This window comes from Manis pentadactyla, chromosome 13 (assembly GCF_030020395.1).
Source record: "Manis pentadactyla isolate mManPen7 chromosome 13, mManPen7.hap1, whole genome shotgun sequence".
Lineage (NCBI taxonomy): Eukaryota > Metazoa > Chordata > Mammalia > Pholidota > Manidae > Manis > Manis pentadactyla.
The window spans coordinates 4,561,048-4,580,823 of NC_080031.1; the positions used below are offsets into that span (position 1 = coordinate 4,561,048).

At 42.9% G+C, this 19,776-nt stretch overlaps 1 protein-coding gene across 3 annotated transcripts in view; it reads right to left on the reverse strand.

Annotated features, from left to right (window-relative positions):
• Positions 1–19,776, reverse strand: part of DSCAML1 (DS cell adhesion molecule like 1) — a 322,440-nt gene that overhangs the window by 31,754 nt on the left and 270,910 nt on the right. For all 3 annotated transcript variants that reach the window (XM_036919865.2, XM_036919868.2, XM_036919869.2), the window contains exons 15-16: positions 5,623–5,790; positions 4,256–4,326 (exon numbers count right to left, since the gene is read on the reverse strand). In XM_036919865.2, coding sequence (XP_036775760.2) covers positions 4,256–4,326; positions 5,623–5,790 — 239 coding nt within the window. The remainder of the gene's footprint in view (positions 1–4,255; positions 4,327–5,622; positions 5,791–19,776) is intronic.

Genomic DNA, 19,776 nt, shown 5'->3' on the forward strand with positions numbered 1-19,776 from the left:
ATGTATGTTATGACTATCTGTCCCAACCGGAATGTCAACGCCATAAGGATGAAGAGTGTTGTCTGTTTTGTTTATTTGCTACACTCTTAGTGTCTCGAATGATGCCTGGCATGTAGCAGGCCCTCAATACATATTTATTGATTGAAAGAATGAATAGAATATCATTTGGTACGGGCTTGGGAGCCTGGGAGAAATGGAGCAGCAGAAAAAAGTAACCAGATGGAGAGGGAGGTGAGCAATTAGTTGGAACACAGAGAGAGTCCCAAGATACCACTTCACACCCACTAGGATGGCTATTATCAAAGAGATGGAAAATAGCTAGTATTGGCGAGGATGTGGAGAAATTGAAACTCTTGTGCATTGCTGGCGGGAATGCAAAATGGTGCAGCCACTGTGGAAAACAGTTTGGTGCACCTCAAAAAGTAAAATATAGAATTACCATATGATCCATCAATTCCAGTTCTTGGTATATACCCGAAATGAGTGAAGGTAGGGACTCAAACAGGTATTTGTACATTCATGTTCATAGCAGCATTATTCACAACAGCCAAAAGGTGGAAACAACCCAAGTGCCCATTGATGGATGATGGATCAACAAAATGTGCTAAATACATGCAACGCGATATTATTCAGCCTTAAAAAGAAATGAAATTCTGACAGATACTGCAACACAGATGAACCTTGAAAACATGTTAAATGAAATAAGCCAGACCCAACAAAGATACATATTTTATGTTACAACTTCTATGATGTACCTAGAATAGGCCAATCCATAGAGACAGAAAGTAAAAGAGAGGTTACTGGGGCTCTGGATGGGGGTGGGGGTGGGGAGTTACTGTTTGATGGGCGCAGAGTTCCTGTTTAGGATCATGAAAATATTCTGGAGATGGATGGTGGTGGTGGTTGCATAACATTGTGAATATATTTAATGTCACTGAACTGGACATATAAACATGGTTAAAATGGTAAATTTTATGTAAATAAAACGGTATGTGTATTTTACTACAATTAAAAAAAAGAGCGTAGGGCATATATAGTCAATAGTATTGCAATATCTTTGTATGGGGATAAATGGTAGCTACACTAATTATAGGGAGGATTTAGTGATGTACATAACTGTCGAATCTCTGTGCTTTACACTTGAAACCAATATAATATAATATAGTATATCAATTAGATTATACAAGAGTCTTGACTTTGGTGTGGGCCCAAGGCCTGCTTAGGGCATGTGGCTCTACTGCGTTGGACATCCTGGCCGGGTGCTGTGCTGTGTTGAGGGCCAAGCCCTGAAGCCAGCCCCTAGATGGAGGAACAGAGATGGGCAAGAAGGATGAGAAGGGGGCATTTTGGAGCTCCGGACAGGCTGGCAGGAAAGAAGGGCTGATTGCAGTCAGCCAGACTAACAAAAAAAATCCACTGGCATGAGCCTGGGGGCTGGAAAACATACCTTCTTGCCAAGCTTGAATGCTGATACACAAAGACACACACACACACACACACACACACACACACACACACACGACCCTGACACATCTCCTCACAGCCTGAACCACGAACACACACATCCCGACCCGTCAAAGCAAGCATTCTAATTCACCCCCTACCCACAGCTGGATACACAGAGTCACAAATAGAAACGGGCTCCTTTAATGAGCGGCCTGCCCATCTATGGATTGAGGGTGAGTGTCCACCCCACTGCCTATAAAAACAACTTGAATCAGGCTTTTAAAGACAATGAAGTTAATTTAAAAGCCCACCTTTTATTGTACTAAAAAATAGTGAGATCAAAAACAATTAAGTTAGTAAAACAGCCCCACTGTTTTTTCCCCTTCAAATTCAATGAATGTTTTAAATGAGCTGCACTTTAAAGCTCACTGTTAACTCCATAAAATGAAGTTTTTAATTTAACATAATTGTTTTGAGCTCACTAAATAGGTGTGTGTGTGCATTTCATTGACTTGACTTTTGGTTAATGCCTGAATAACGTTTCTTTACACTGGGCAGTCCTCTTTGCTGGTTTGTAAGTGGGCAAAGAATTCGGTCTTGTATCTGCACGCTCACACACATAGAGACATCTATTACAGACACAAGCATCTCTCCAAGAGTCTGTGTCTGACACTGATACATACTCTCAGGTTACATATACATGTCCATATCGACACTCACCAGTATACATGACGCACATCTACAAACCCACAGCCATCTATCCCGTGATGGATGCAGCACCACCCAGCCGTCATTCACATCCACATATACAGGCGTCCAGCCACACTGCTATGTACATACATACCGTCACATATTCACACGAGTCTTGACAGATTCCCTCCTTCCCTTCTCTTTTTCTTTCCCCCTCTGTCTCTCTCTCTCTCCTCCCCTGCACTGTGCCCACCCGCAACAGGCATGCTCAGGATTTAAATCAATCTTAACAATATTTCTCTGAAGCATTAAGGAATCAATAGGGCTGATAGCAAATTTATGTCATAAAGCAGTGGCGATCCATCTGGCAGAAAGAGTCTTAAAATGAAGTGACTTATCTTTCAAGTGAATCTTTATTTTTCATTAATCTGTTTCTTGGTGTTTAAAAAAAAAATCCCCCTGAGAAGTCAGGCCATAATTTATTGATGAGCTGGTTCATTCTGAAGTCCTAACTTTCTAATCAATTTTATTTTTCATTACGCAACTTTGGAGAGGTAAATCTGATTCTAAATTTTTATCGACTTCCAGGTTGGAGCTTGGTAGCTAAATGTTTCAGTGTTTTACATACTTTGTTGCTCACTGTCCCCACCTCCTGGCTTCCTTGAGTATTCCTAGGAAATGGGTCCAACACCAGGATGCAGACGAGACTTGGGGACTAGACTCTGGACTCCGCACCCCCTCCCCTATTTCTGAGGAAAGCCCTGGCCCAGATCTGAACCTGCGGGGGAATCATGGCTCCAAGCATCTACTAGGTGGGCTGGTCCATAGGAAGGACCAACTGCCCATCTCCACCCTGGCCATCTCTCTAAGGAACTAGGCTCTGCTGTGTTTGTGTGTGAATATGTAGGAGAGTGTGTGTGTGTGTGTGTGCACATGTGTGCACACAAGAATGCAGTCTTGATAGGGAAAATATCGCTAGGCCTTTCTGAATCTCTCCCATTCTCAAGTCTACCTTGTTAGCCCAGAAGGAGGACTAAAGACTCAGAGAATGACCTTGGACATCTGATTTCAGATGTAGATGAGGCAGCCGCCCAGTTCCCACTGTTGAGATGGGAAAGCCCCAAGAAGGGTCCTAAGGAAGCTCTCTGCTCCCGAGCACCATGGGCCGTGGTGGGGACCCTGGGCTGGGGCTCTGGACTATGGGTTTGTAAGTGCTGCCCCTGTCACTACTTGAATGGCCACAGGCCAGTCCCCTCCCATTTCTATGCCATGGCCTCCTCTAATGGATGGGGATAAAAGCATCTCCTCTGGCCACCCCACAAGGACAGAGGGTCAGATAAGTCAGTGTAAGGAAATTCTTGGCGACAGGGACGTGCAGGGCGGCAGGAGGCCACCAGGATAGTCATCCCTTGTGTGCAGGGATGTGGCGATAAGGCCAGAGTTACCAGGAAAGCGTTTCTTGGTCTTGCTCAAGATTTTCCCTAAGTGACAGCTCCTTCAGATGCCCTCCGGAATGCACAGATTTCTGCCCCTTAGGAAGCCTGCTGCACATGCGGGGCTGTTTTCTCTACAGCTCCTCCACCCCCAGAGGCAGGGAGGGCAGTTATCTTCATCCTGACTTTACAGAGGAGGAAGCTGAGACCCCAAAAGACCAAGGCTCCTGCCCAAGGACTTGCGTGGGAAGGTGGGGGTCCGCCTCACTGCACCTGCCAGCTCCAGTCACAGGGCCAAGGTGAGGGTGAGACCCTGTCCTGTCATCTCCCATCACCCACAGGGCCCCCTTCAACTTGGCACAAAATCAAATCCAACTCCTGATGTTTCACAGCCTGTGGGGTCTGGGCGACGGGCCTTCTTCACTCCTTGGCACTGCCGACTCCTTCCTACCCCAGGCCAGGACCTCCAGCAGAGAGTCAGGGCGGGGAGGGCAACGGGGCTGGTGGGAGACGGGGCTCTTCATCCTCCTCTCTTTCCTCCCCTCCGGCCTTACTGGGCTGAGCAAAAGCAGGCACGGGCATTATAAGAGACCAGAGCCCGGCGGCCTGGTTCCTGGGGGGGGCTCCGTTCCCGGGCTGAGGAGGGAGGCAGGCATTTCACTGGACATTCCTCGGACCTCACTTACCTTCCAGGTCACTTGGATGCTCTGCGAGGTCACTGGCTGCAAGGTGACATCCATGGGAGGGCCATCTGGAGCTGGTGGGGTGGGGGAGGGAAGAAACGACACTGTGAGCCAAGTCTTGGAAGAAAAGAGTCCTGGGGCCTCACTCGGTCCTCCTGAGCTGGAGGACTGCTGAGGAGGAAGAGCAGCTCAGGTGTGATGGCAGAGAGCCTTGCTTTGAGTCCCCCTGAAATGATCACAGCATTTACATTTCCTCTTTGCAATGTTGCTCATGTGATTATACATCAGTGATACTTAATAATAATAAATAAATAAATAAATAAATAAATAAATTTCCTCTTCATTCTCCATAATTTGCTGAAAATATAGCGAATGATGACAGACTACTCCACATCCAGTAGGCTGGCAACGTTTTTAAAAAGTGTGGTAGAATAAATTGTAGGTAAGGGTGTGCAGTGGCGGGAACTCTTACACACCGATCGGGGGGGAGCAAATTGGCACAACACTCTGGGAAGCATTTTGGTATTTTTAGTTAAAGGTAGAAGTATGCTTATCTGATGACTATAATTCTCCAACTAATTTCCTCCAGAGAAACTCATGACCCTGTTTTAGAGCATGCAGGAATGCTCACGGCACCGAACCATAAACAACCCAAAAGCCCATGTACCATAGAGTGGGCAAACAGATGAAAATAATATTGGCCCAAACAAGGACACAGAATATATGAAGTGTGATTTCATGAATGCATTCTGTCGGAAAGCAGGCGAAACTACACTGCATGGTTCACGTGCACGTACCCTGCGGGGACGGCACAGAAGAGAAAATCAAGAGGATACTTGGTTCAGCTCAAGAGGGGTGATGGGGCTTTGACTGGGAAGGGGCATAGGCTGGGTCTCTGGTATGCTGATAATTGATCATGAGTGTTGGTTATTCCAGTTTTTACTTTATTATTTGTAAAACTGCACATATGTTATATGTACTTTTTGCATTATTTTCTATTTCGCAAGAACAAATAAGAGAAAATAAAGGGAGAGAAATCTTGTTTAAATTTCCAGGAAAACTCCATGACAAAGGTCACAGAAAGTAAGCTGGGGTAGGGGTACCCGAACCTTTGCAGATCTAGCTCACGTGTCCCCAGAAGAGTGGGGACGGACCATGGACGGCTCCCCACAGCCCAGCATCTAGCCCCTCATTGGAAAAAGGCCAAGCAGAAGAGCCTTCAGCCACCCATAGGCAGACACAAACGTCCTGGCATCTCTCCTCCTCTCTTCTGACCACAAACCCAGTGCCAGCGAAGGGGGTGGGCGTGGGCCCCCGATGTCTCTGACGCCCAAGGTCACGGGGCAGGGGTGGCAGGGACGGGTGCTCACCAGCCTCCTCCGTGCTTACGGTGAGCTCCTTGCTCGGCTCACTGCGGCCGATCTTGTTGAAGGAGTACATGCGGATGCTGTACACGGATGCAGGGTGCAAGTCCACAATGTTGGCCTGGTTGATGGTGGGGGAGATGTTGCGTGTGGACTGCTTGAAGTCCCAGGAATCTGCAGAGAGGACACCAATTTCAAACCACAGCCAGGCAAACCCCAGAACCCCTCCCCAGCCTCACGCATCAGCACATTCCAATCCCAACTCTGATGCCCAGAAGAGGTCCAGCCCACACAGAACTGCAGCGAGAGGGCACAGGCCTTAACCGCTTCACAGAGAGTGAAGGGTTTTGCTGGACTCTCCTCTGCCCTGGGCTGGCTGGTGAGCTCCAACGTCAGGCAGGGGTCAGCCCAGATGTTTTCCAAGGTCCCTTCCAAGATCATTATTTGCTCGCTATCCCTGATGGTCTGATGGGCCAGCACCTTTCTTCCTGGTCTCTCAAGCCACCTCAGTGACCTGGTGTCATCCACCCACGGTCCCAGTGCAAAGGGAGAAGCCAGGTCTTCTCCCCTTTGTCCTCCTTTCCGTGCATGCTTCCTTATTTCCTTTCCTGGTGCCCTTGTGTGGTAGCGGTGGCCTTGAATTTTATGTGGTATGTCAGGGATCAGAACAAGTGTCCGAGTCCCCAGCCCAAACCATATTCCCTTTTTCTCACAGCAGGAGAGATTCCTGAGTGTTTAGGGTCAGGAGCCAACGAAGGGATGAGCATGCTCCTGATCCACCAGGGGGACCGGCGGTCCGTCCAGGGCGAACGTTCATGAAACTGCAGAATGTGAAATATACCAGATACATGTCACCGAGGGGCACTGTGACCGCAAACACTCTGCATCTTCAGAGGACGGCAGTCATTCTTTCAATATACTTTTTGCTTCGCACCTACCAGGGGATTCCAGAGAAAAACGGGAAGGGGCTGCAGTGACAGCCAGGCCTCCACTAGGACCTTCCAAACCCAGAATTCTTAACTAGATTCCTTTCTTGGTGCTTCACTTCAAAAAGAAAAAAAAAGGCAAAGTACGAGGAAACAAGCTGATAGAAGGGATTAAAAACCTTCTGGGCATGTCCTGATGTCACTATTTTTCCATGCCTTTTAAACCCACAGGAAAGGATCCTGAAAATTCTCGGTAGAAAAGATTATATTGTATTCACTACCATTTAATCCCTAGATCAGGAAAGGAGGCGAGCACATTCTACAGAGATTTTTTAGGAAGACTCTTTCTTTTTTTAAGCTTATGCCTGGTAAGTCGGGAAATCGGCTCATCAGAAGAGACTGTCCCGCCCTCCAGGTTCTGGTTAGTTGAAGTGTGCATGGTTTTTAAGACGCCACCTTCAGCTGCCCAGGCTCGGCATCTGTGGAGGGCAGCAGCCCAGCTCCCATCTGCAGTTTTGCATCTGATTCTTTGGTTTCGTGAGCCAGAGTCACGAATGGCAGGTTAGGGATGCTCAGAAATACATAATTTTCTCCTCATCTTTTGAAACACCCAGCCACCTCAGAGTCAGTCTGTGATGGCAGGTGAAGCCAGAATTGTGGATCTGCAGGCTCCTGCCTGCTGCGGACACCTCTTTGGTTTGGGATGGAATGGGCTAGCAGCGAGGAGGTAGGTGTCCACTTCTCTGTGGCATCCTGGGAGCTGGTCACCCATCACATTGATCTGCTCCTGTTTACAGGAGAGGGACAGCAATTGGGAGTCAGGGCATTTCTTTCTGATGAGTGCAGGCAGAGGGAGGAGACCCACAGATGTGGCTGAACCCAGACGGGCTCAGAAAAGAGGTGCTAATAGATAATTTTTAACTAGAAGAGGCTCTCTCTCTTAGTAAGAAAGACTTGCTAGTATGTAAATGCAGCATTAGAGTTACAGAACATGGGAGGTATGAGTGAAATTTGCATAACGTTTGCATAAAGCTGACTCTTCATGATTCAGAGGATGATTTCTTTACTTATTTTTACCAATGACATCACAGCAGTGATGTGCCCTGCTGTGTGCTGCAGTCATCTGATACCAGTTTGTCCCATTACAGCTGATGTTATCTTCACTCACTTGGTTCAGGGGCTCTCTGCCAGATTCATCCATTATGAAGTTATTATTTTCCCCTTGACCATTAATAAAGGTCTTGGAGGGATTCACTGACAAATGTGAATAAGCCATCATATTTAATCTGTAAACTCCCTTTTCTTTTCCTTTTCTCTTTGCTTGTACTTTGCTTTGGAAAAAGAAGGCTGTCACCTTTGTTTACGGGGAGATACTGGCTTTTGCAAGTGGAGGTTTTAATCCATCAGGCCTCTATCCTGAAAATTTCCATTATATTCCACACTAATGTCACAGACATACTCTTCTTTATGAGTTCTTTGTATTTTCAGAAAAGTTTGTAAGAATCATATTATTAATGTCTGTCAACTGTGTTAAATTTCTTAAATCTAGCTCAGTACTAATGATAAAAGCTTTTAAAGAAACAAGACTCAGAAACAGTAGCTCCAACTTAATATATATCACTGTGTGTGTTTGTCTCCCTAGTGTGTTTAAACAATACAAAGAGAATCATCCAAAAGTAGATTTATAAGATTTCTACAATTGAAAGTAATCTTGAATTCACTGCCTTGAAAATTTTCTTCTCTGTCACTTTTAATATGCATATAGTGTCTATTCTTATGGACATCTGTGTACATAAACTGTTAACGTTACTTGATTCACTCTTGTTAGCATCTTAACTTCTTTCTCTTATTCCTCTCAGTTACAGAAACTGCTATAAACATGCACTAGGGTCGTCTCCGTGCTTTGCTCTGTGTTCTTTTTAGATTATTCCTAGCTAAGATAAACTGGAGTGAATCCCAGGCTCTACCATTTACTAGATACTTGACAAAATATTCTCATAAAAGAAGAAGGATAATATTGTTATTCTCAGAGTTATTCTTTATGTGGTTCATGCACTGATATATACACGATGGTTAGAAAGATACCTAGTGTACAGTAAATTGTTAAAAAGGATTGTTACTGCTCTGTGTACTGTTCTATTAGACCTGTAAATTCCATAACTCTTTCATAGTTGAAAGTCGTCTATGAGTTCTTCCCTCCATGTTCTTCCTCTGTGTTAATGAAAAGTGTGGTGCCTGGACCAGAGACATTGCCAGCACTAGTTAAAAATGAGCTTACTCAAAATGTGGAAACTAAAGCCCGACCCCAGAACTCCTGAATTAGGATCTGCATTTTTATAAAATCTCCAGTTTGTTTTTAACACAATAAAGTTTGAGTACGCTTCTGACTCACCCTAGCTTGTCTGAGAAATGCACACAATTTACCCTATGATACAAATATAACCATCGAAAATGCATATGACTGTGTTGATGCCTTAATTGTATAATTTTTCCTCCAGAAAAGTCCAGTCATTTTTTTGTGTGCGGGTCATATGTTATCCTCTTTCCTCAGAATTAGAAAATACATTCAAGAATAGTACTGGGTAAAAAATTATCTTACTGGATAATTCAGGACACTCTCTTAAGTCAAAACCAATTCTTTTAACTGTTTTCATCTCGGGTCCTGTTATGAACTCTGCCCACGGCCACTTGGTAAATTGTTTTGTATTTCACGGACCATCGATATTCAGGGATGAGGCCACAGAAATCTCTCATGAGGAGCGGGAATGCCTGGATCACGCTGGGGGCACCGTGCAGGGATGTGCCGTCCGAGAAGGACTGGGGCCTGGTCTCCGTGGGAGACGGTGACTTCCCTCCAGAATGACAAATCCCCTCTCGTGATTGCAGCTCCTGTTTGTGGAATGTCTCCAGGGGGCTTCGGCTTTGTGTGGTGGAATTGCAGATCCCTGCTTCCAAGGAAAGAACTGGGGCTTTGTTGCTAGAGAAAAGGAAGGTTCCATGATGTATCGTCATTTTAGTCTGTGCCTTTCTTGAGAAGACCTGCATCCTTCAGGCTGGCTTACTAGTATTTCTATAAATTCAGCGGCACTAACGATTGTCTCATTTTAAAATCCAATTTCCGCCCTTTATTTTTGACCCAGTAGTACTCGGAAGTGGAACTCAAGACCTGAAAATTCTAAGGTAAATAGGCTGTCAGAAAACAGTATTTTGTGAAATGATTTTCTAGAATATTCTATTGTTTTACAATGTCCTCTCCTCTCACCTGAGCACAAGACTAGATGGGAAATGGGAGAACCTCCAGTGAAACTCATGCTCCTTTTTCAAACAGGTCTGGCTCTCTCTAAGCCAGGCCTGGTCACCTTTTTGGAGCCCTGGGATGTGAAGAGAAAGGAGACGATAGCCAAACGCTCAGTGGGTGGGGATGATGGAAGCAGGTAACACAGGTGAGAGGCCCAAAGGCCACCGAAGGAGCTAGACCTTAAAATATGATTTGGGAAGGTCTGATTTAATGGAAATGACTTTTGAGAAGCCTAGGTTTATCTCTGCTGCTGTCCCAGAGGGACATTTCCTGTCCAGCTTTTACTGCTTCTTAAACCCTCTGAGGATTCTCCATTTACTGCTGGATCTTCCACGGCATTCACAGCAAAGGCCCAAGTCCTCCCTTGGACTGTGAGGGCTGGAGTGGGCTGGCGGCTTTTCTATTGCTTTTGGGGGCCTGGGAAAATTTGGGCATATTTCCAAGGAACTCTGGGTTAAGCCATTTTTAAAGCTCTGTTTTTGTCTCATGTAAAAGTTTGTGAGGGAAGTGGTTGAGATACTGGGATTGGTTCAGAAATCCCAGGGACAAAGAGGACAGATTATCGTCTGTGTTCTGTGTTTCCAATTTATGGAGGCCCCCATATCCTCTCCAATCCCACGGAGGCTTCAAACGTGACCCTACACAGCTCAGACTCAGTAATGTCATCACAGCAGAATGCACCTCCTTGAAATCCTCTTTTCACTTCAATTTCCTTGTTCTTTGTATGAACTAACATCAGAAATTTTAAGTCTACATAGCTCAATTCCTCAATGGTAGACTAGTTCAATGTATCTATTTACTTCATAGAATTCTTTAAAAAAAACTGATGCATAATTGACATATAACATTATAGTAGTTCCAGTTGTATAACATAATAATTCAATATTTGTACACATTGTGAATTGATCACCACACTAAGTCTAGCTACCATCCTTCACCACAGAAAGTTACAGTTTTTTTTCTTGTGATGAGAACACTCAAGATCTATTTCTTAGCAATTTTCAAATATGCAATATGATGTTATTGTCTATAGTTACCATGTTGTACATTACATACTCATGACTTATTTTATAATGGGAAGTTTGTACCTCTTGACCTCCTCCACCCATTTTGCACCCCCTCACAGCAACCACCAAACTATTCTCTGTATCTATGAGTTTTGTTTTGTTCTGTTTTCCTTGTTCATTTGTCTTTTTAGATTCCACATATAAATGAGATCATATAGTATTTGTCTTTGTCTGACTTACTTCAGTTAGCAAAATACCCTCAAGTCCATCCATGTTGTCACAAATGGTAATATTTCATTCTTTTTTATGGCTGAGTAGTGTTCCTGTGTGTGCATGTGTGTGTGTGCATGTGTGTATGTGTATCTCACACACCTTCTTAACCCATTTATCCACTGATGGACACTTAAGTTGTATCCATATCTTGGTTATTATAAATAATACTACAGTGAATATGGGAGTCAAAATATCTTTTCAAATTGATTTTTCATTTTCTTTAGATACATACCCACAAGTGGAATTGATGGATCATATCATACTTCTATTTTTAAGTTTTTGAGGACTATCCACAGTGTTTTCCATAGTGGTTGTACCAATTCACATTCCCACCAAGAGTTCAAAAGGTTCCCTTTTCTCCAAATCCTTGCTGACATTTTCTTGTGTTTTTGACAATAACCCTTCTAACAGGCGCGAGGTGTTATTTCACTGTGGTTTTGATTTGCATTTCCCTGATGATTAGTGATGTTGACGATCTTTTCATGTACCTGTTGGCCATCTGTATGTATTCTTTGAAAAAACATGTATTCAGGTCCTCTGCCCATTTTTTAATCAGATTTTTTTTTGTTATTGACTTGTATGCATTCTTTGTATGTTTTGGATATTAACCCCTTATCAGATATATGGTTTGCAAATATCTTCTCCCATTCGTTAGGTTGTCTTTTCATTTTATTGATGGTGTCCTTCACTGTGCAGAAGTCTTTTAGATGTCATCCTATTTGTTTATTTTTGCTTTTGTTGCCTTTGACTTTGGAGTCAGATCCAAAAACTCATTGCCAAGACTGATGTCAAGGAGTTTAACACCTTTGTTTTCTTCTAGGAGTGTTATAGTCTTGAGTTTTACATTTAAGTCTTCAGTCCATTTTGAGTTAATTTTTGTACATGGTTAGTATAGTAGTCTACTTTCATTCTTTTGCATGTGGCTGCCCAGTTTCCCCAACACTTTTTATTGAAAAGATCATTCTTTCCCCTGTGTATATTCTTGGCTACTTTGCCGTAAATTAATTGACTACGTATGTGTGGGCTTATTCTGGGGTTCTCTCTTTTGTTCCACTGATCTGGGTCTCTGTTTTTATACCGATACCATACTGTTTTGATTACTATGGCTTTGTAATATAGTTTGACATCAGGGAGAGTGACGCTTCCAGCTCTGTTCTTCTTTCTCAAGATTGCTTTGGCTATACAGGGTCTCCATACAAATTTTAGGAGAGTTTGTTCTATCTCTGTGATTTGGAATTTTGATAGGGATTGCATTCAATCTGTAGATTGCTTTGGGTGGTATGGACATTTTAACAATATTCTTCCAATCTATGAGCATGGAAAAGCTTTCCATTTATTTGTCTTCTTCAGTTTTTCTCATCAGTATCTTACAGTTTTTGGTGCATAGGCCTTGTACCTCCTTGGTTAAATTTATTTCTAGGTATTTTATTCTTTTTGATGCAATTATAGATGGGGCTGTCTTCATAATTTCTCTTTCTGATAGTTCATTATTAGTATATGGAAACAAAACAGATTTTTATATATTTATTTTATACCCTAAAACTTTACTGAGTTTGTTTATTAGTTCTAACAGGTTTTTTTGGTGTAGTCTTTATGTTTTTCTGTATATAATATCACATCATCCACAAACAGTGACAGTTTTACTTATTCCTTTCCAATTTGCATGTCTTTTCTTTCTTTCTCCTGCTTAATGGCTCTGGCTAGGACTTCCAATACCATGTTGTATAAAAGTGGTGAGAGTAGCCACCCTTGTTTCATTCCTAAGCTTAGAGGAAAAGCTTTTAGCTTTTCACCATTGAGTATGATGCTAATTGTGGGCTTGTCATACATGGTCTTTATTATGTCGAGTTATGTTCCTTCTATATCTCCTTTGTTGAGAGTTTTTATCATAAATGGATATTAAATTTTGTCAAATGCTTTTTCTACATCTATCAAGATGATCATATGATTTTTATCCTTAATTTTTTAAAAAGTGTTGTATCACATTGATTGATTTGTCATTGTTGAACTATTCTTGTGTCTCAAGAATAAATCCCCCTTGATCATGGTGTATGGTCCTTTTAATATATTGTTGAATTTCATTTGATAATATTTTGTTGAGGACTCTTCTGTATCCATGTTCACCAGTGGTATTGGCTTGTAATTTTCTTTCCTTGTGGTGTCCTTGTCCTGTTTTGGTATCAGAATAATGTTGGCCTCATAAAATGAGTTGAAAGCATTCCTTTCTCTTAAATTTTTTGGAAGAGTTTGAGAAGGATAGGTTAAATCTTTGAATATTTGGAAGAGTCCACCAGTGAAGCCATCTGGCCCTGGAATTTTGTTTTTTTGGGAGGTTTTTGATCATTGATTCAATCTTCTTATTAGTAATCAGTCTATTAATATTTTATATTTTTTCATGAATCAATCTTTCATAAGATTAGATGTTTCTAGGAATTTATCCATTTCTTTTGGGTTGTCCAATTTGTCAGCATATAATTGTTCAAAGTAGTCTCTTATGATCCTTCATATTTCTTTGTGATCAGTTGTAACTTATTTCATTTCTGATTGTAGTTTTTGAGCCCTCTCTCTTTTTTTTCTTAGTGAGTCTAGCTAAAGTTAGTCAATTTTATTTATCTTTTCAAGGAATCATATTTTAGTTTCATTGATCTTTTCTATTGTCTTTTAAATCTATATTTCATTTATTTCTGCTCCAAATAAATTTATTATTTCCTTCCTTCTACTAACTTGGGGGTCTTGCTTGTTCTTCTTTTTTCTAGTTTCAGTAGGTGTAAAGTTAGATGGTTTGAGTTTTTTCTTGTTTCTTGAGGTAGGCCTGTATTGCTATGAACTTCCCTCTCATAACTGTCTTTGCAGTATCCCAAAGATCTTGGTATGTTGTATTTCCACTTTCACTTTCCTGAGATTTTTTTCATTTCTCCTTTGATGTATTTGTTGACCCAATGGCTGTTCAGTAGCATGTTGTTTAATGTCTACATCCTTGTTTTCATCTTGTAATTGGTTTCTAATTTCATACCATTATGATTGGAAAAGATGCTTGATATGATTTCAATCTTCTTAATTTAATTGAGACTTGTTCTGTGGCCTAACATACGATCTATCCTGGAGAATGTTCCATGTGCATTTGAGAGGAATGTATCTTCTGATGCTTTTGGGTGGAATGTTCTGTATATATCTAGTAAGTCCATCTAGTGTAATGTGTCATTTAAGGCTAATGTTTCCTTATTGGTTTCTGTTTAGATGATCTACCCATTGATGTAAGTGCAGTCTTAAGGTTTACTTTTATTGAATTGCTGTCAATCTCTCCATTTAGGGTTGTGGGTGCATAAATATTTACAAATATTGTATCTTCTGTTATATTAACCCCTTTATCATTATGTAATGCTCATCCTTGTCTTTTATTACAGTCTTTGTTTTAAGGCCTATTCTTTTCTGACATAAGTATAGCTGCCCCAGCTTTCTTTTGGTTTCTATTTGCATGAAAAATATTTTTCTGTTCCTTCATTTTCAGCCTGTGTGTGTTCTTACATCTGAAGTATCTTGTAGGCAGCATATGGATGGGCCTTATTTTTCATGCAGTCACCCCCATATGTCTTTTGATTGGCTAATTTAGTCCATTTACATGTAAAGTACAAGCATACCTTATTTTATTGTGCTTCACTTATTGTGCTTCAAAAATACTGTATTTTTTACAAAGTGAAGGTTTGTGGTAATCCCGCATTGAGCAAGTCTATCAGCTTCATTTTTCCAACAGCATTTGGTCAATGTGCACCTGTCACCTTTTGATAATTCTTGAAATATTTAAAAAAATGTTTAATCATTATTATATTTATTATGGTGATCTGTGATCAGTGGTCTTTGATGTTACTTCTGTGATTGTTTTGTGGCACCAGGAGCCATGCCCATGTAAGACATCGAATTTAACTGATAAATGTTGTATATGTTTTGACTGCACCACTGGCTGGATGTTCCCCATCTCTCTCCCTCTCCTTGAGCCTCTATTCACTGAGATACAACAACATCGAAACTAGACCAACTAATAATCTGACGATGGCCTCTAAGTGTTCAAGTAAGAGGAAGATTACACATCTCTCACTTTAAATCCAAAGCTGGAAATGCTGAAGCTTCGTGAGGATGGCGTGTCGGAAGTCAAGGTGGCCTGAAAGCTACACCTGTTGCACAAACAGCTAAGTTGTGGATGCAAAGGAAAAGTTGTTGGAGGAAATTAAAAGTGCTGCTCCAGTGAGCACACGAATGATAAAAAAGCAAAACAGCCTTATTGCTGATATGGAGAAAGTTTTAGTGGTCTGGAGAGAAGCTCAAACCAGCCAGAACATTCCCTTAAACCAAAGACTAATCCATAGCAAGGCCCTAACTTCAATTCTATGAAGGCTGAGAGAGGTGAGGAAGCTACAAAAGAAGTCTGAAGCTAGCAGAGTTTGGTTCATGAGATTTAAGGAAAGAAGCCATCTCCGTAACAGCAAAGTGAAAGGTAAGTAGCAAGTGCTGATATAGACACTGCAGCAAATTATCCAGAAGACCTAGCTAAGACCATTAACAAAGGTGGTTTCACAAAACAGATTTTCAGTGTAGATGAAACAGCCCTCTATTGGAATAAGATGCCACCTAGGACTTTCATAGTTACAGAGGAAAAGTCAATGCCTGGCTTCAAAGCTTCAAAGGGTAGGCTGACTGTTTTTTTTAGGGGCTAATGCAGCTGGTAACTTTAAGTGTAAGCCAGTGCTTATTTACCATTCTGAAAATCCTAAGGCCCTTACAATTTATGCTAAATCTACTCTGCTTGTGATCTCTAAATGAAACAGCAAAGCTTAGATGACAGCACATCTGTTTAAAATGCGGTCTACTGAATTTTCTAAACCCACTGTTGAGATGTACTGCTCAGAAAAAAAGATTCCTTTCAAAATATTACTGCTCATTGACAAAGCACCTGGTCACCTATGAGCTCTAATGGACATATACAGTGAGATTAATGTTGTTTTTATGTCTGCTAATATAACATGCATTCTGCAGCCCATGGATCAAGGAGTCATTTTGACTTTCAAGTCTTTTTATTCAAGAAATATATTTTATAAGGTTACAGATGCTATAAATAGTGATTCCTCTGAGGGATCTGGGAACAGTAAATTGAAAATCTTCTGTAAAGGAGTCAACATTCCAGATTCCATTAAGAACATTCATGATTCATGGGAAGAGGTCAAAGTATCAACATTAGTAGGAGTTTGTAGAAGTTGATAGGTCCCTTAAGCTAACTTCACTTTATAAAATTATTCTTTTTTGCTCTTCTGTTTGAGTGAGTCCCACTGCCCTGTCTTCCAGATCACTGATTCTTTGTTCAGCTTCATCTAGTCTGTTGTTGAACCCCTGTAGTGTAATTTTCAGTTCAATTATGGTATTGAATCTTCAGCTCTGTGACTTCTGTTTGGTACTTTCTTACATTTTCTCTTTGTTGAAGATCAAACTGTGTTCACCCATTCTTCTCTCAAGTTCAGTGAGCATCTTTATGACCATTATTTTGCACTATTTATTAGGTAAACTACTTATCTTTATTTCATTAAGGTTTTTTCCTGGGATTTTATTTTGTTCTTCATTTAGAACATACTCTTCTCTTTCCAAGTTTTGCTTGACTTTCTGTGTTTATTTCTATGTATTAGGTGAAACAGTTATCTCTCCCCATCTTTAAGGAGTGTGGCCTTGTGTATAAGATGAACCTTATTGTTTAAACTTGCCCGAGCTCTTGGTCATCAAACCTTTGTGGTTGTCTAAGCAGCCTGATTTACTTAGTAGGTCCCAGTTTTTGAGGGTATGCCATGACCTGTCAGTGTTCCAGAGGAAGGGATCTCAGTCAGCACCCAGTTTTGGGCTGATAAGAAGCCAGACCCTCAGGCAGTGTTTAAAGTATGCACATATACACAGTCTGTGGGACCACAATGGTGAACCCTGCTGGCCCCCAGACCAGGCTTTCTGGAGGTTCAGCTGCAAAAATCAGGGCTCCAGACAAGCATATGGGCTCCTTTCTGGGAGGCACTGGTGGGCTGTAGTGAAGCCAAGGGAGAGCACAAAGGTGGCATCCCCTGGCCTACACGTCCTGAGAGGAAGTCCTCCACAGCCTTTAGGTATGTGGTGAATCTGAAGCCTGCTCCTGGAGTCTGAAGTTCCAGGACAAGTAAATAGGCCTTTTTCACAGGAAGACTGGGGGTGTGTTTCAGTCTGCTGTCTGTGCAGTGTCCTGGAGGTGGTGCCCTGTCAAGAACGATTTCTCTGATTCTTTCAGAGCCATGGCATCAAGAAACACAAGGTTTCCTGGCCACCAGAGCAAGGTGCCCAGGAAGGAGGGGGGGTCCCTGGGTGGGCTGCACATGCCCACCAGCTTTAATGGGGCTGTAGGAGAGTGTGGGGTAGGGTGCACCTACCGGTTTTAGCAGGAAAGAGGGGCTAATATTCACCAAGCATCTGTGATGTCACGTTGTCATACTACACAATGTAAACATTCACTATTCAATTCTCATGCCCTCTTCTGACATCAGCGCCCTGTCTCCATGGTACAGGTGGCCCCACATCACCAACTCCAATTTCTCACTTGGCTCTCAGGCATGCTCAACACTTGGACCTCTCCCTTCTTCTTGAAATACTCTTTGTTTAGCTTTCCTGGTAAAACACTCTCTGGTAAACACCTTCCTCATCTCTTTGGCCATTTCTCCCCTGTCTGCTTTGGAGGGTGCATCTTCTCGGCTCTCCCATGAATGGTCAGAGTTCTCCAGGGCTTCATCCTAGGTTCTCCTTTTCTCACTCCACACACTTTCCCCACCCTTGGCTTCTACTGCCATCTATACACAGGTAACTTGCAGATGTGTATCCAGTCTGGATCTCTCCTTTGAACCCCGGACTCCTTTAGCCAACTGTGTACTTGATGTCTCCTCTTGGACCTTTCAAAGGCAGCTGACACTCAACGCGGCCAAGGTGAAAGTCTTGTCTACACACTCTGTGCACACCCATCACCTCCTGGGTTCCCTGTCTCAGGAAATGGCACCACCATTCAACATACTGTGCCAGAAACAAAGGTATTATTCTTGATTCCTCCCTCTCTTTCCCTCCCTAACAAGTCCTGTAGTTTCTGTGTCCCATGTAGCTCCTGAATCATTCCACTTCTCTCCCATCTCCATCCCTACCCTGGCCAAGCCACTGTCATCTCTCATGTGGACCAGGGAAATACATCTTAATACAGGCTTCCCAGAATCCACTGTGTGCCTCTTTCCATCTGTTCTCCACACTGCTGCTGTCATTCATTCCACAAATATGACTGAGTGCTTCTGACGGTGGCCAAACACTCTATCTTGGCATTGAGAGTGGTCTTCCCAAACACCAATCTGATACTGCCATCCTCTTGCATAAAAGTTTCCAATAGTTTTTCCTTGCTCTTAGGATAAGGACATTTCTGAACATGACCCAGGCCATGCAACATGTAGCTTGTGCACACCTGTCCAGCTTCATCTTTCCGCACACTTCTCCTCTGAACTCCTGCAGCTCTGAGAGTTCTCTTCATTGCACAGCGTCTCTTCTGAGGATTCACTGTTTGAGTGGCAACTGCCCAAGGAGGTGCTAACCTCCCTAAAAGCAAGAGCCATGTCTAAACCTTTGCTCATCTCCCCCACTTGGCCTGTATCAGGCACTTAAAACCTGCTTTCAGAACAGAGCCACTTTTTGGTCCTTTACCTTGGACTTTGAGTCCCTCTGTATTTCGTAGTCATACTAGAGACCCTTTGCCCTTCCCTTCTTTGCCTCACTTAGATGCCAATCAAAGGAAGGTTGTGGGGGTCGGGGGGCATGTTCCAGACAGTGGCCCCCCTTTTTTCTGCTCTTGCCAGTCATTTGCAGGTAGATTGGACCTTGTGTTAACAAATCACCTTTGATGTTGGCACAAAACAAATCTCTCCCCACAGCCCTTGCAAGCGAATGCTCCGGAGTCAAGTCTGGAAGCCTCGAGCTGCTTTTCCAAACTTGATCGCTGCCATCTTTCTGACCCTGCATAGCTGCACTGAGGAGCCCAATTTCCCTCCCTCAGAGCACAGAGCTGGCTTTGGAGAATATTGTCTCTTTTAATATTCCCTTTCATATGCGCCTGGCTTACCCAGATTAACATATTTCATTAAGGGCTCTCTCTTCCTTTCTTCATCAAAGGGTTTCTGATGCAAAATATTCTTCTTGAAAAATAAAGAAGCGGCTGGGGAGATGTTAGTGCCTCCTACTCTGTGGGCTGCTCGCTGGGGGGGACCTGGAGCTTTTGGTTGTTCAGGAGGCACAGTCACCGTGGAGGGGGAAGCAGGTTGGACAAAAGCCACATCTGGAGCGTTTGGCTGTCTGTGCTTGGGAAGCACACGCCTTCTGCTTCTCTGGTTTCCTCCTCACATCACAGCTCTGAGCCCCATGGCAGCCTCTCTGCAGGACTGAGAAGAGGCTCCCCGGTCACAAGGAGCACCCCCAACACCCCAGCCCCAGCTCCTCTCGCAGTTGCACTCCAGCTCACACAGAATGACCCGCCACACCAGGCTGGCTCTCCCCATGGTGGGCTCACACCACAGGGCTGCCTTCTGGGTTTGGGGGCGGCCATCCTCAAAGAACACACCTCTGCTCCTTGCTTAGG